At 31.7% G+C, this 11856-nt stretch overlaps 2 protein-coding genes across 4 annotated transcripts; one reads left to right on the plus strand and one right to left on the minus strand.

The window, feature by feature from the left end:
- Window positions 1-5319: 5319 nt before the first annotated feature.
- Window positions 5320-8173, plus strand: LOC107916757 (probable CDP-diacylglycerol--inositol 3-phosphatidyltransferase 2). 3 transcript variants are annotated; one of them, XR_001689592.2, is made up of 12 exons: window positions 5335-5508; window positions 5676-5770; window positions 5897-5981; window positions 6071-6120; window positions 6358-6397; window positions 6536-6580; window positions 6670-6735; window positions 6816-6930; window positions 7021-7077; window positions 7174-7272; window positions 7728-7846; window positions 7986-8173. XR_001689592.2 is itself a non-coding variant. In XM_016846125.2 (11 exons), exons 2-11 carry the CDS (start codon window positions 5701-5703, stop codon window positions 7785-7787), a joined length of 687 nt encoding a protein of 228 aa, XP_016701614.1. In that variant the 5' UTR covers window positions 5320-5508; window positions 5676-5700; the 3' UTR covers window positions 7788-8173. The 3 variants fall into 3 exon arrangements, 2 of the variants coding, with proteins under 2 accessions (XP_016701614.1, XP_016701615.1); XM_016846125.2 differs by having other exon boundaries at window positions 5320-5508; window positions 7728-8173; XM_016846126.2 differs by having other exon boundaries at window positions 5336-5596; window positions 7728-8173.
- An 81-nt stretch (window positions 8174-8254) lies between these two features.
- Window positions 8255-11488, minus strand: LOC107916756 (uncharacterized). The gene is made up of 2 exons (XM_016846124.2): window positions 10342-11488; window positions 8255-9289 (listed from the first exon to the last, which is right to left on the minus strand). The coding sequence occupies exons 1-2, from the start codon at window positions 10657-10659 to the stop codon at window positions 8450-8452; spliced, it is 1158 nt and encodes a 385-aa protein (XP_016701613.1). The 5' UTR covers window positions 10660-11488; the 3' UTR covers window positions 8255-8449.
- Window positions 11489-11856: the final 368 nt, after the last annotated feature.

Raw genomic sequence — 11856 nt, forward strand, 5'->3', positions numbered from 1 at the left:
AGAGATGAGTGTTCTCTTTCCATGCACCTTTTGTTTTTATTTTTATTTGTATTTCATTTTATAACTAAATATTAAATTACCAAATTAACCTTATTAATGTTTAACATCATTTTCCACCATCTACTAACATTCATAAGTAGAAAACTTGCCAGGTTAGGCCCTACTTTAAGTTCCAACGAAAATTTCTCTACTGATTGAATTTTTACCATTTTTACAATTTAATCCCTGTAACTTAATTAATCACTTATTCGATAAAATTACCTATCCAAAATTCAATTCTCCTACTATATAAATTCGTAAATATTGAATAAAAATATTTACAAATCTGATTTACATAAATAGGGTCTCGAAATCATATTTTTGACACCACTGACTTTCGAGCCATTACAAGAAAAAAGTTAAAAATGATAAGAATTATTAATGTACTTTTAACCTACTCTCCCACCAATCATCCGATGCATCAATGGTTCCTTTTATAGGATTCCACCCTAGGCTAGTATCTTAGCCTTTAAGCTTTTTCCAAGCCTTCCATTCTTTTTTTAAGGCATCCCACCTATTTTTATCTTTGTGAATAAGCCTTGCCTTTTTCATTCTCAAAGTTGACCATTATTTTCAGCCATCCCTTTTTTAGTTAAATGAGTACTATGTCTATATTGCCTTTGAATACCTCTTTAATACAAAGATCACTAAATATTTCTGTCAATCTCTTATCCCATATTGTTTTGACTTGTTCACCACTAACTTCAACAATCAAAGTATTTTTCATCTATTATATAAATATATATGATCACATCTAGAAAGTTGAAAATCAATATTACAATAATTTCTTAAAATATAAATAAATAATCTTTAAATGTAGTTTGTATATATCAACCATGCTCTGCATACGACAATACTATTCAATAATTTTCTAGATAAGTATTTTACAAGTTAAACATTATATATATGGACATATATTTAAAAGCATACAAGTGACAGTTAGTTGGGCTCGTGCTTTTGGTGGATGTGCTTCTTCAGCCAGTGGAACAAACAAGAAAACCATAGAAATTTGATAGGGAATTCTCAAATAGTTGAGGTAAATTCACTACTGATATTCATTTAGAGATTGAAATCAGTAGTAAAGTCAAGCATTTGACGAGGAATTTGATAGGGAATCATCAACAAATTATTGTACATTACACTATCAATTAACACAAATGCGAATCGTATACAACTTGTCAAGAGTTAAGAATAACAAAGTGAATAGAAGGAGACCAAACAAAACCCATTTTTAGATGAAGACCAAAGCCGTTTACCTTTCACGGAGAAAGTAGAAAAGGAAAAAGAAAATAAAAAAAAAAACCATACCTTAAAGGAAAAAAGATCAAAAGATAAATGTCTTTGAAGATAAAGGGCAAGTCCTCTTCCACTGGTACTTTACAAATCAGATTTCTATTCAAAGAAAATGAAAGAAGGGAAAGTAGTTCAAAGAACTGCTGCAAAAGTTGAAAGAACCAAAGAAAAAGTGATTTTGGTTGGTGTTGAGTAATAAAAAAATACCATTGCTGTGTTTAAATGAAGGTGAAAAAGTAATTCGGCACCCAAATGTGATTTTGGTTGCAACAAAAGCTAAATTTTTTTTCTTCTATGTTTAGCCAATATTTAGCATTTGAAAAGCATTTTGTCTCTCAAAAGTGTCTTATTTAGGAATGTTTTTATCTCAAAAGTGCTTTTTGTCCCAAAAGTGCTTCTTAGAAGCATTGCTAAACTAACCCTTATTCTACATAGTCTCCTTATTATTTTTCTCTCTTGGTGATTATGAAAATTCCTTTGATTTTTAAGTAAAAATAATAAATTTTTGATGAAAGGACAAAATTGTAAAGAAATCAAAACTTTGTTTCTTCTCTCTTTCATGGACGTTGGAAGCTTTGGTGAAAGATGAAGAATTTCTTTTTGTATTAATTTTAATTAAATAAAATATTAATAAATATTTTATAATAAAATAATAATAAAATATTCAACCAATCATGTTTCAACACTTTTCATCCTTAATTATTACACCATATAATTATCTAATTTGGGTAATGACTATTTTACCCTTCAAGTTTCTTCAAAATTCCATCTTTGAATTCTTACTTAATTTCGTAAAATTGTGATTTAATCCATCATATTTCTATATTTTTTCAATTTGGTCCATGTACACCAAATTCATGTAATAAGAAATTGGATTATTTTCACTTTTTGTCCTTCAATTTTATCATATTTATGCTTTAACCCTTAAAATTTTAAATAATTATACTTGAACCTCAAAATTTTTTACATCTTTACAATTTGGTCCTTACTTTAATTTAGTATATCACAACATACTTCTCAATTCAACTTTCTTTGATACTCCTCAACCTTCTCTTTTGTCACTTTCATTTTCTTATTTTACTTTATCGGGAAATCAATGGCACCCAATTCTCACTTAATATTACCTTTATAGTATAATGATTTTCGGGATTTTACACAACATTACTAAAAAAATATATATTTTTTAAATGTAATGATTAAAGCATGATTGAGGGAAAAGTAGGTTGGTGCCTCCTGACATAGTAGCAGCACTGTTGGGCACCGTTAAAAATTGCCCATTTTCATAAATAATTTTTCTCCTAACCATTTTCGTAATTAATTAATTTTTTTGGATTATTTATATACAAAAGCCTAGGTTGGAGAGTCTAGGTCCATATAAACCCCATTAGGAAATCTCTTACTTTCCTATGTGGGATCCAAGTCCCATAGTTCGCATTAGTTTAATCTAGCCTGAAGCAAACACTGCAACGTCGGCACCACCACTTGCACCGCACAATTGTAAATAAGAAAACATGATGGTTGGCTCTAATACCAATTTATACGAACCTTTGGAGAACTATTCCCTAAAAACTAGCTATTGAGGTTGGAGAGCCTAGGTCCATATAAACCCCATTAAGAAATCTTTACTTTCCTATGTAGAATTCGAATCTTATAGTTTGCGATTGGCACATAACATCAAACCCATTAATATATATACATTCAAATAAACAAAATTAGAGAAAATAAACTATTAAGGGCCTTTCCTTAAAATTTTTACTCTATTCTCATTATTTCCGAACACAAAACATAAAAAAGCTCATTTTTTTAAGTCTAAACAAAATTGGAGAAAATAAACTATTAAGGGCCTTTCCTTAGAATTTTTACTCTATTCTCATTATTTCCGAACACAAAACATAAAAAAGCTCATTTTTTTAAGTCTAAGCAAAGTTGCGATTGTGAAGCCTTAAAGCCACCGTCGATCTCCTCACTCTGCCATTATCTCCGACAACAAAGATCATCAAGGGAGAGTCTTTTCTCTACCCTTCATCTTTACAATAGTGTAGACAATAGTTCTATGATTGGTAAGTACAAGGAGATCTTCTATTATGAAAACATAATTTCATTTTTCATTTTTTTTTACTTTTTATTCTTTTCTTTTTCTTTTCTTGAATAATATTAATAAATAAAAAATACAATTATAATAATATAAAAATTATAATAACAAAACAATTATAAAATAATAAATTTAAACTCATGTTATTTGTATTCAATTATCACCGTGAAGTAATTATTATTTAATTAAATGATAATTATTTGAGACTAGAAATTTTATCACACATGTATTTGTGCAGAAATCACAATTTTAGAACACAAATGTTTATTTAAAAAAACATACAATAAATAATGAAATGTATGGTTTAAAACTAATTAATTATAATAACACATGAAATATGTACAATATTAAAATAAAAAATATATTAAATTATGAGGAAAATAAAAATTAAACACATAAATACATCAAATAAATAATATTAAATGTACTACAATTATTTATCATGGTTTTGACTTATTATCAATTATGAGTTAATGTTAATTTGTGACACTAACTCAATTAGCATATACAACTGATAAAGATAATAAATTGTGCATATTACAATAAAAATGTATAAAATATATTAAAATGAAGTTTTGGTTGAATGGTAAATTTAAGATTTTATTAATTTCAATTGGTATGTGTTCAAATCTCATCATATGCATTTTACTTGTTTTTGATTTATTTTAATTATGGAAAGACCACTAGTTGAGGGTAGGGGCAAACGTTTGATTGAATCGAATGAAAAATTTTGTGTTAATCAAGTTGACGAATCCTATTCTATCATCCTAACTCGATTTGAAATTTTATTGAATCGAATCATTGTTTGAGTTAAATTAAAAAATTAAACATTTCAAATTAAAATATTATTACGGTATAACTAATTCCATATTAGAGTACATAAATTTGAAACCATATTTTTAGTAAAAAACTAAGATATTTTTAGTATGATGAACTTGAATTATTAATTAATTTATCAGTTTAGAAAAAAAATTAAAATTTTAACTTTCTTTATATATTCTTTATAAATTTTAAAAAATTATTATAATTTTTTTAATATATAAATTTTGAAATTTTTATAAATATTTTGAATTTTAAAAATTATTTTAATTTTTTTTGTAATTTTTGTTGAGAAAGAGACCAATTTACTCTTTTTCAAAATTGATAGGGACCAAAGGAGTATTTACATCAATTTGTTATTTGAATTATTCGAATTATTCGAATTGTAATATTCAACTTCGATTCAAACTTTAAACTCGAATTACTTATTCGAATTGACTCGAATAACTGGATTTGATAAACTCAAAGCTCAAAGCTCAAAGCTCAAAGCTCAAAGCTCAAAACTCAAAATTCAATTTTTATTTTTTAAATCGAATCGAGTTTTACTCACCTCTAATTAATGGTGACATTACCTCAGTAGTACACTTAATATAAGCTTAAATTGTGGATATTACAATAAAAATGTATAAAATGCATTAAAATAAAGTTTTAGTTGAGTTATAAATTTAAAATTTTACTAATCTAATTGATGCAAGTTCAAATATCATCGAATATATTCTTACTTTTCTTTTTTCTCTTTTAAAGAAAAGATTAAATTACCCTGAAATAATATCCTAACTGAGATGATGACCATTTAAAAAGATTAAATTATATTAAAATAGTATAATTTTTTTTAATTTCGAAAGGATATTTCCGTAATATCCTGAGTTGATGACTTCTTTAAAAAAATTAAATTACCTTAAAATGATATAATTTATTATAATTAAAAAAAATATTTTTGTAATATTTAATTACATTGGTGACTCTGTTGAAGGTGTAGCCAATTTTACCAGAATTAATTGCTAGATTTGTCAGGTTGTCTCGTTATCTAATAAAAATGAATAAATTAAGGATTATTTGGGTAATTTACTCAAAAAGAATAATCTTTACCCTATTGAGCCAGATAAGAAAGAAAGTCCAAGAACCAGTTCAAATATTATTCCGCAAGCAAGTTTAAATATTATTGTTTTCCCATTTTGTGATTAAACAAAATCAAAATCTTTAAGCAAGGAATCAGTTCAAAGGTGGTGGAAAAATTATATTCGACAGTAGCTTTTCCTGCAAAGGTAAGGGCTTTAATAGTTCTCAGATGTGCATTTTCTTCATAGAAATCCACGCTCCACCTATTAAAACTTCAACTTTTGGCTCTTCCAGGTCGTACCCAGATCCAATTTCTTCTTATTTTAAGCTCATTATTGCTTTCAATTTCTTTTAACCTATTGTTTTCTTGCAGGTTTGATTCTTATAGATAAGTTTCAATGCCCAACAACAAGTCTAAACCCGGACCAAGCCGAATGTCTGTTTACCTTTACATTCCCAATATTATTGGTTAGTTCCTGCTCTCAACTTTTGGGTTCTTAATGGGTTTTAAGTTTGAAAGCTCTTTGTAGTTATCCATGAATAATTCCATTTTGGGTTCTTTGAGTTTTTTGCGTTTTCAAATTTTGATTGTAGGGTATATAAGAATTCTGTTGAATTGCTATGCTTTTGCTATATGCTTTTCCAGCAAAAGTCTTTTTGCTGCTCTGTATTTTCTAAGGTGAGATTTGCATCTAAGATAGGAAGCTTTGTCTGCTTTTCGGAATGATAAATTGATGGTCTTGATCTTGATTAAATTTGGGATTGCAGCTTTGTTTGTGATGCTGTGGATGGTTGGTGTGCTCGCAAATTCAACCAAGGTATGATTTGTACACTCTTTTTTATCTTCAAAGTTATGAAAGTAGTCCAAGCAATAATGTAAACGTGGAATGTATGCATTTACATACCAGTTTTAGGGTGAAATATAGCACATAGAGGAATTTAATTGCTAAATCGTCATTCTTCGGGGGATGTTGAAAGGAGTGCATGTCATGTAGAAGTGGCATCTCTAAGATGCGAAATCTTATATACTTTTTCCTTTGTTCTTCATTGTTCAGCTTCAACGTTTGGAGCTGTCCTGGACATGGTAACGGATAGGTAAACTATCTCTCTTTAGTTGAGACTGTCATTAACTTTTAAAGCTATCTTAATAATATATATTTACAATGTACTTTTTCCATAAACGAGAGTAGAATATTTTAGTTATGCAGTTGTCTCAATGATTCTGTAATTCAGGATTAGCACTGCTTGTCTACTGGTTATACTTTCTCAAGTGTATAGGTAAGTATTTGTCTATTAGTTAATTTGTATTTATATTGCCAAATTGATATATTTGCACCTGCTATATATATCCGTCACGTTTAATGCAGGCCTAGCTTGGTTTTCTTGTCATTGCTAGCCCTAGATATTGCTAGTCACTGGCTGCAGATGTACAGGTAGCACTTTTCCTTAAAATATATATTTCATTCCATATTTTTGTTTCTTTTCTCGTTAACTCTTCATATTTAAATTGCAGTTCATTTCTAGTTGGTAAGGCTAGTCATAAAGATGTGAGAGACAGCTCCAATTGGCTTTTCAAGCTTTACTATGGGAACCGGATGTTTATGGGTTATTGTTGTGTGGCTTGTGAGGTAATTATAGATTTATAGCCCGTTCCATCTTATCTACATTGTCATGTTTTGGGTACTTGTATATTTGATTAAATTATCTTGACTTTGTAGGTTCTTTACATAGCCTTATTTCTTATCTCGAGTAAACATACTGAAAATTTGATGGATGTAAGTCTGGAATCTTGTATAATGTTTTCTTTCCCATTTGCATTGCGGATTCCTTTGCAATTTGATTTTTGATTACTTTTTATTTTATCATTTCAGGTTGTAGTGACGACCCTGAAACAGGGTTCACCTCTTTCTCTTCTTGTTGCTATAAGCTTATTGGGATGCTCAATCAAGCAGGTCATCAATATTATACAGGTAGCCACATATGCCCTCATAACTTGATCCAAATTTCCTGAATTTGATTTAACTCCACATTTCCGGTTAAATTGATGTAATGGTAATTTGGATATTTGAAGGTTGGTAACTGTTTGTTTCTTTGGATGGTCTAACTTGGTTGGTATACGGATGTATGAATACTTAATATTAAATGTGACATGAAAAAAGATGCTTGCATTGCATTTTGAGCTGTACATAAGTTTGATCTTGTGCTGAACTTCCTAGATTAGCTATTAAGATACAACACAATTTGTTTTCGAGTATAAACACCTCTGGTTCCTGATTTAAACAGAGAAATCTCTTACTTTATATATTAGTTAATCAGGATTAGCTAATGACATGGTTGAGTGGTTTTTTGAGTTTTGCTTCAAGCATCATACCAAGTAGCTGTTGTGTGAGCTTGTATCTTACTGGAGTTTATTTGGTGGTTTCAGATGAAGACAGCCGCAGATGCATGTGTGCTTTACGACACTGAAAAAAAGCAGAAGCGATAACTGATTCGAGTTTCGAAGAGCAGAGTTTTGTTTCTGGCATCGACTGCTTAAATATTAAGGTATAGATGTTGACACTGATGAATCACATTCCCAATAAATATTTTGTTCAAGGGGACGAGGCATCCCGTCTTTTTCTGTTTAATGAAATTGCCGATGCAACTGAATCACATGGTTTGTGTGCATATGCCAAACCAATAGGTTGGCGTCGATGATGATGTATCAAACGTTGTGGATCTGGAGGGCTTAAATGTGTTGCATCATATTTCTCCCAGTTTTTTTTTAAAATTTCTTTTGGCTTGAGACTATGTACATTCAGCTTTGTTGAAACTAAAGTCCCAAGTGATTGAATTCTAAATTTAGCTGTGTCCAAATATTGAATTTGGTGACATGTGCATGTAAAAGCGTTCAGTCGATGCCAATGTGGCCACTACAAGCAATTAAACCAGAGAAACATAATCACTTATGGCTTAACAAACATTAAATTCTAACCATAAAAGGTGAATATTTTTTTTCCGGACGGTTTTACAAACAAACAAGATAAGGTAACAGGGGATAAAGATGCTGCTCAGATGTTGCTGAAAACAAATTTGAATATCCTTTCTAACATCTTCACTAAATGCTATAGAAGCTGGACTGAATATCTTGAAGCAAGGTCAGGTAGATCAATAGAGACTAAATCCGAAAAATTGGCTTACGATAATGGCTACTCCAAGAGCAATTGCTACAAGAGAAGATGCCCATGTAAGTTTCTCAGTGATTCTGGGGATCCTATCTTTTAATGCTTGACTGCATGAGCCTATAAACACCGTATAGCTTCCCATTGCCACCACAGTTCCGAGCAAGAACATGATAAGGAATGCAGCACCGGCCACACGAGATGGTAAAGCAAGTGCTGGCAGAACCATCATTAGAGCATCTGGCTGCAACCCATGAACGATCCCAGTGGCAAAAGTAGCAAAACCAATCTTCTTTTTTCCGACTGCTGGGTTTTCAAGTGTCTCGTAAACACTAACATCACACTCACCATTTTCTAAGGCAACACATGGGGTAGGAACCTCTGAAGCTTCTCTTATACCCATTGCCCCAATAACAAGCAACGTTAAGCCCACCACTCTTGTACCCCAAGTCCGGATGATTTCAATGTGAAGGTGATCCTTTAGAAGTAAAAATAGTAATCCAAAGATAACCTGACCAGCATCATGACCACAACCCCATAGAGCTCCAACAACAGCACTTTCCATTCGAGTACGGCCAATAGATAGTGGAGCCAAAGCAGCTAGGTGGTCAGGCCCCGATAGGGTATGTAAGCAACCAGCAAAGAAACCAGTCCATGCGCTACTTAGTAATTCAGTACGGAGTACTCCACCCCCGACTGCAGCAGCTGCAGTTCCACTGGCTTTAGTACCAGCTTGAAAGGTTGCAAAAGCTGCTGGTACAAAAATTGGTTGGATTAAGAACATGATAATGGCAGAGAGTGCTATATATGTCCCTGCTGTGATTGCCTGAAACATGTATAGAATAAAAAAAAACTGTTGGTACGCTTTGTCAATAAACAGGACTACACCAGTTCCAGTTTCCACATAGAATCTTATTCCTTATAAACCGCAAATGCCATGCTGAATGTGACAAAATGCATGACAAAAGTGTCCCACTGCCATGGGATGCATGCTTTGTACATGGATGTTCACATTAAATTACATGTATTCATAATTTATGCCACGCTTCCTCTCATCCATCAATATCTCAGAATTACACTAATCATCGTTAGTGGATGATTCAAAATTTCCAAATGCATGAATTCCCTCGGTTATACTTACGAAAAGATTCCACATTCAGCCACTAGGAATAACTATAGTGTAATTCTAACAGTATTAAAATTTTAGCTTCCATATGCTACTGCTGCACACTAGCAAAGCAGAACTTACCTAATTCATGAAAATAGTATACACTTACAAAAGCTAGTTTCACTCCAATTTTCTAATCTATTTAACTGATTGGTCCAAAACTGCAAATGTATGCATAAACAGTCATGTCTAATTTGGAATCCATTTCCCTGATAATTTTCGAATTCTTCATATTTCTTTGTTTAGTTAAGCATCCAAATGAAAATGATAATCCAAAAAGGGCAATAATAGAAGAAAATTGACATGGAGTGGTGATTGATAATTAACTCAGCTAAATTGCATTTTGCCCCTTTCTCTCAACCATTCTTCTTTAAAGAGGACCCCATCTTTTTAACAATTGGGCATCAAAATCCTTATCTCCAGAGTTTACTTTCTGGATGCATAATCTATTCACCCTATAACTAGAAATCCTTAATTAAGTATTGACCAAGTCAACCCTTCAATTTTAAAGCATAAAGCTTTCAATATTATAATTAAACACACAATTCTGAAATTCTTAAAGCCCAATTGAAGTAAAGTTGATATTAATAACCAAAAGAAGCTCCGAAAGTTCCTCAAAGATTTCTTTTCTTTTCTTTCTTTCTTCAATAAATTCAAGAGGAAAAAATCAATTGCAATAGTTTTATTAAAAGCTTGTATAGATGTCATACCTTTCTTTGTGCAGAAGCTTTAATTGCAAAAAGCTTGAGAAAATTGGAAGTGGGTGTTGACCCATTTGCCGAGTCGACTCGCGGAGAACCGAGTGAAGGCAATTCATTGCTGGGATTGGATAGAGGATAAGAGAAGTGAGATGGGTTATTTTCGGCCTTGCATGAAATAGAAATGAATCGCCTGAGTTGGGGGCGAGTGAGCGAAGGAACGAAGCCCAGAGTAGGAGAGTCGAATCTGGCGAGTCGAGAGAGAAAAGGAGAGGGCTTTCGAGAGATCTCCAAAGGAGTTGGAGAAGAGGAGTAAAGAAGCCTTTCCATGGCTTCCTTTGGAAAGTTTGAAGGCTTTAAAAGGTGAAGATTTTGGCAGAGGGAGTGGGAGAGTTGTGCTGAAGATAAAGTTTTGGCAGAAAACGAGGAGGTTTAATTGAAAATTGGAAATGGAGAGTATATTTGGATTGAAATTTCTTTTTGACTAAACCCTACCTTTTTTATTACTTATTTTTTGCTTTGAAGGTTAAATCGGTTTGCTCTAAACCCTAGATTTCTCCCACATTTTTTTTCTTCTAAATTTAATGTAAAATAATTTTCTAATTTATATTAAAATAGTTTTCCTCTAAATCATTTCTTCTAATAATAGCATATTATTTCATTTCTAAATAATAGTAAATAAAGTGATACATTTTCAACTAAAAAAGAATATGATTTTTTGTACAATCAAAACATAAATTTACGTAGAATTTTATATTGTCTATATTACAATAAGTGTAAAAATTTCATTTCTTGGGAAAATGCAAAACGATGTATCAAAAAAATAAAAATAAAAATACTAGTAATTCAAAAAAAATGTGCAAAATTTTAATTAATAATTAAATAAACCTAAACATCTCTTACACATAAGTAGGTTTCAGTCAATCATTAATGATGCAGTGTCCATTGATTTTGATTGCTTTCAGATCTCATTCCATTTCATGGCCTCAAATGAGTCCACAACAGCTCCTTAAGCTAAGATTTTTCCACCCCCAACTTTGCTTCATTTTATGAACCAGCTATTTCCAAACACTTAATACTGACCCTCCCAATTGCCACTACCGTTTGTGTGAATCATAACTCTTAATTAAGGTAAGCTGAATGAATTGTTAATTCATAAACGGGAAGGTGGTTGAGGAAAGGGACAAAGTTGGTGAAGTTGGCATAGGATTTGAAATGTTGGACTTATCGAAGCATTGGACATCAATTCAGCATAAAAAGTTATCCTGGACAACTTCAAAGGACCACGTGTAGACCCACCTACGGCCTATGCACCACCGTTTACACGCACAAAGCTAGTGCTGCCACACGCCCGCCACACGCACGCACTGACGCATTGATGGGGGCTCGTTTTTAAGACCTCACCTTAGACACGGTTTCAAATTCTCAACCCAACAAGAATATGGGCTGGTGTTTTAGCCTTCTTGTGCCTACTTTTGTTCACCCTTCGGCTTTCTTTAGGGAGGATGATACTCTATTTTTTTTTTG

This window comes from Gossypium hirsutum, chromosome A01 (assembly GCF_007990345.1).
Source record: "Gossypium hirsutum isolate 1008001.06 chromosome A01, Gossypium_hirsutum_v2.1, whole genome shotgun sequence".
Lineage (NCBI taxonomy): Eukaryota > Viridiplantae > Streptophyta > Magnoliopsida > Malvales > Malvaceae > Gossypium > Gossypium hirsutum.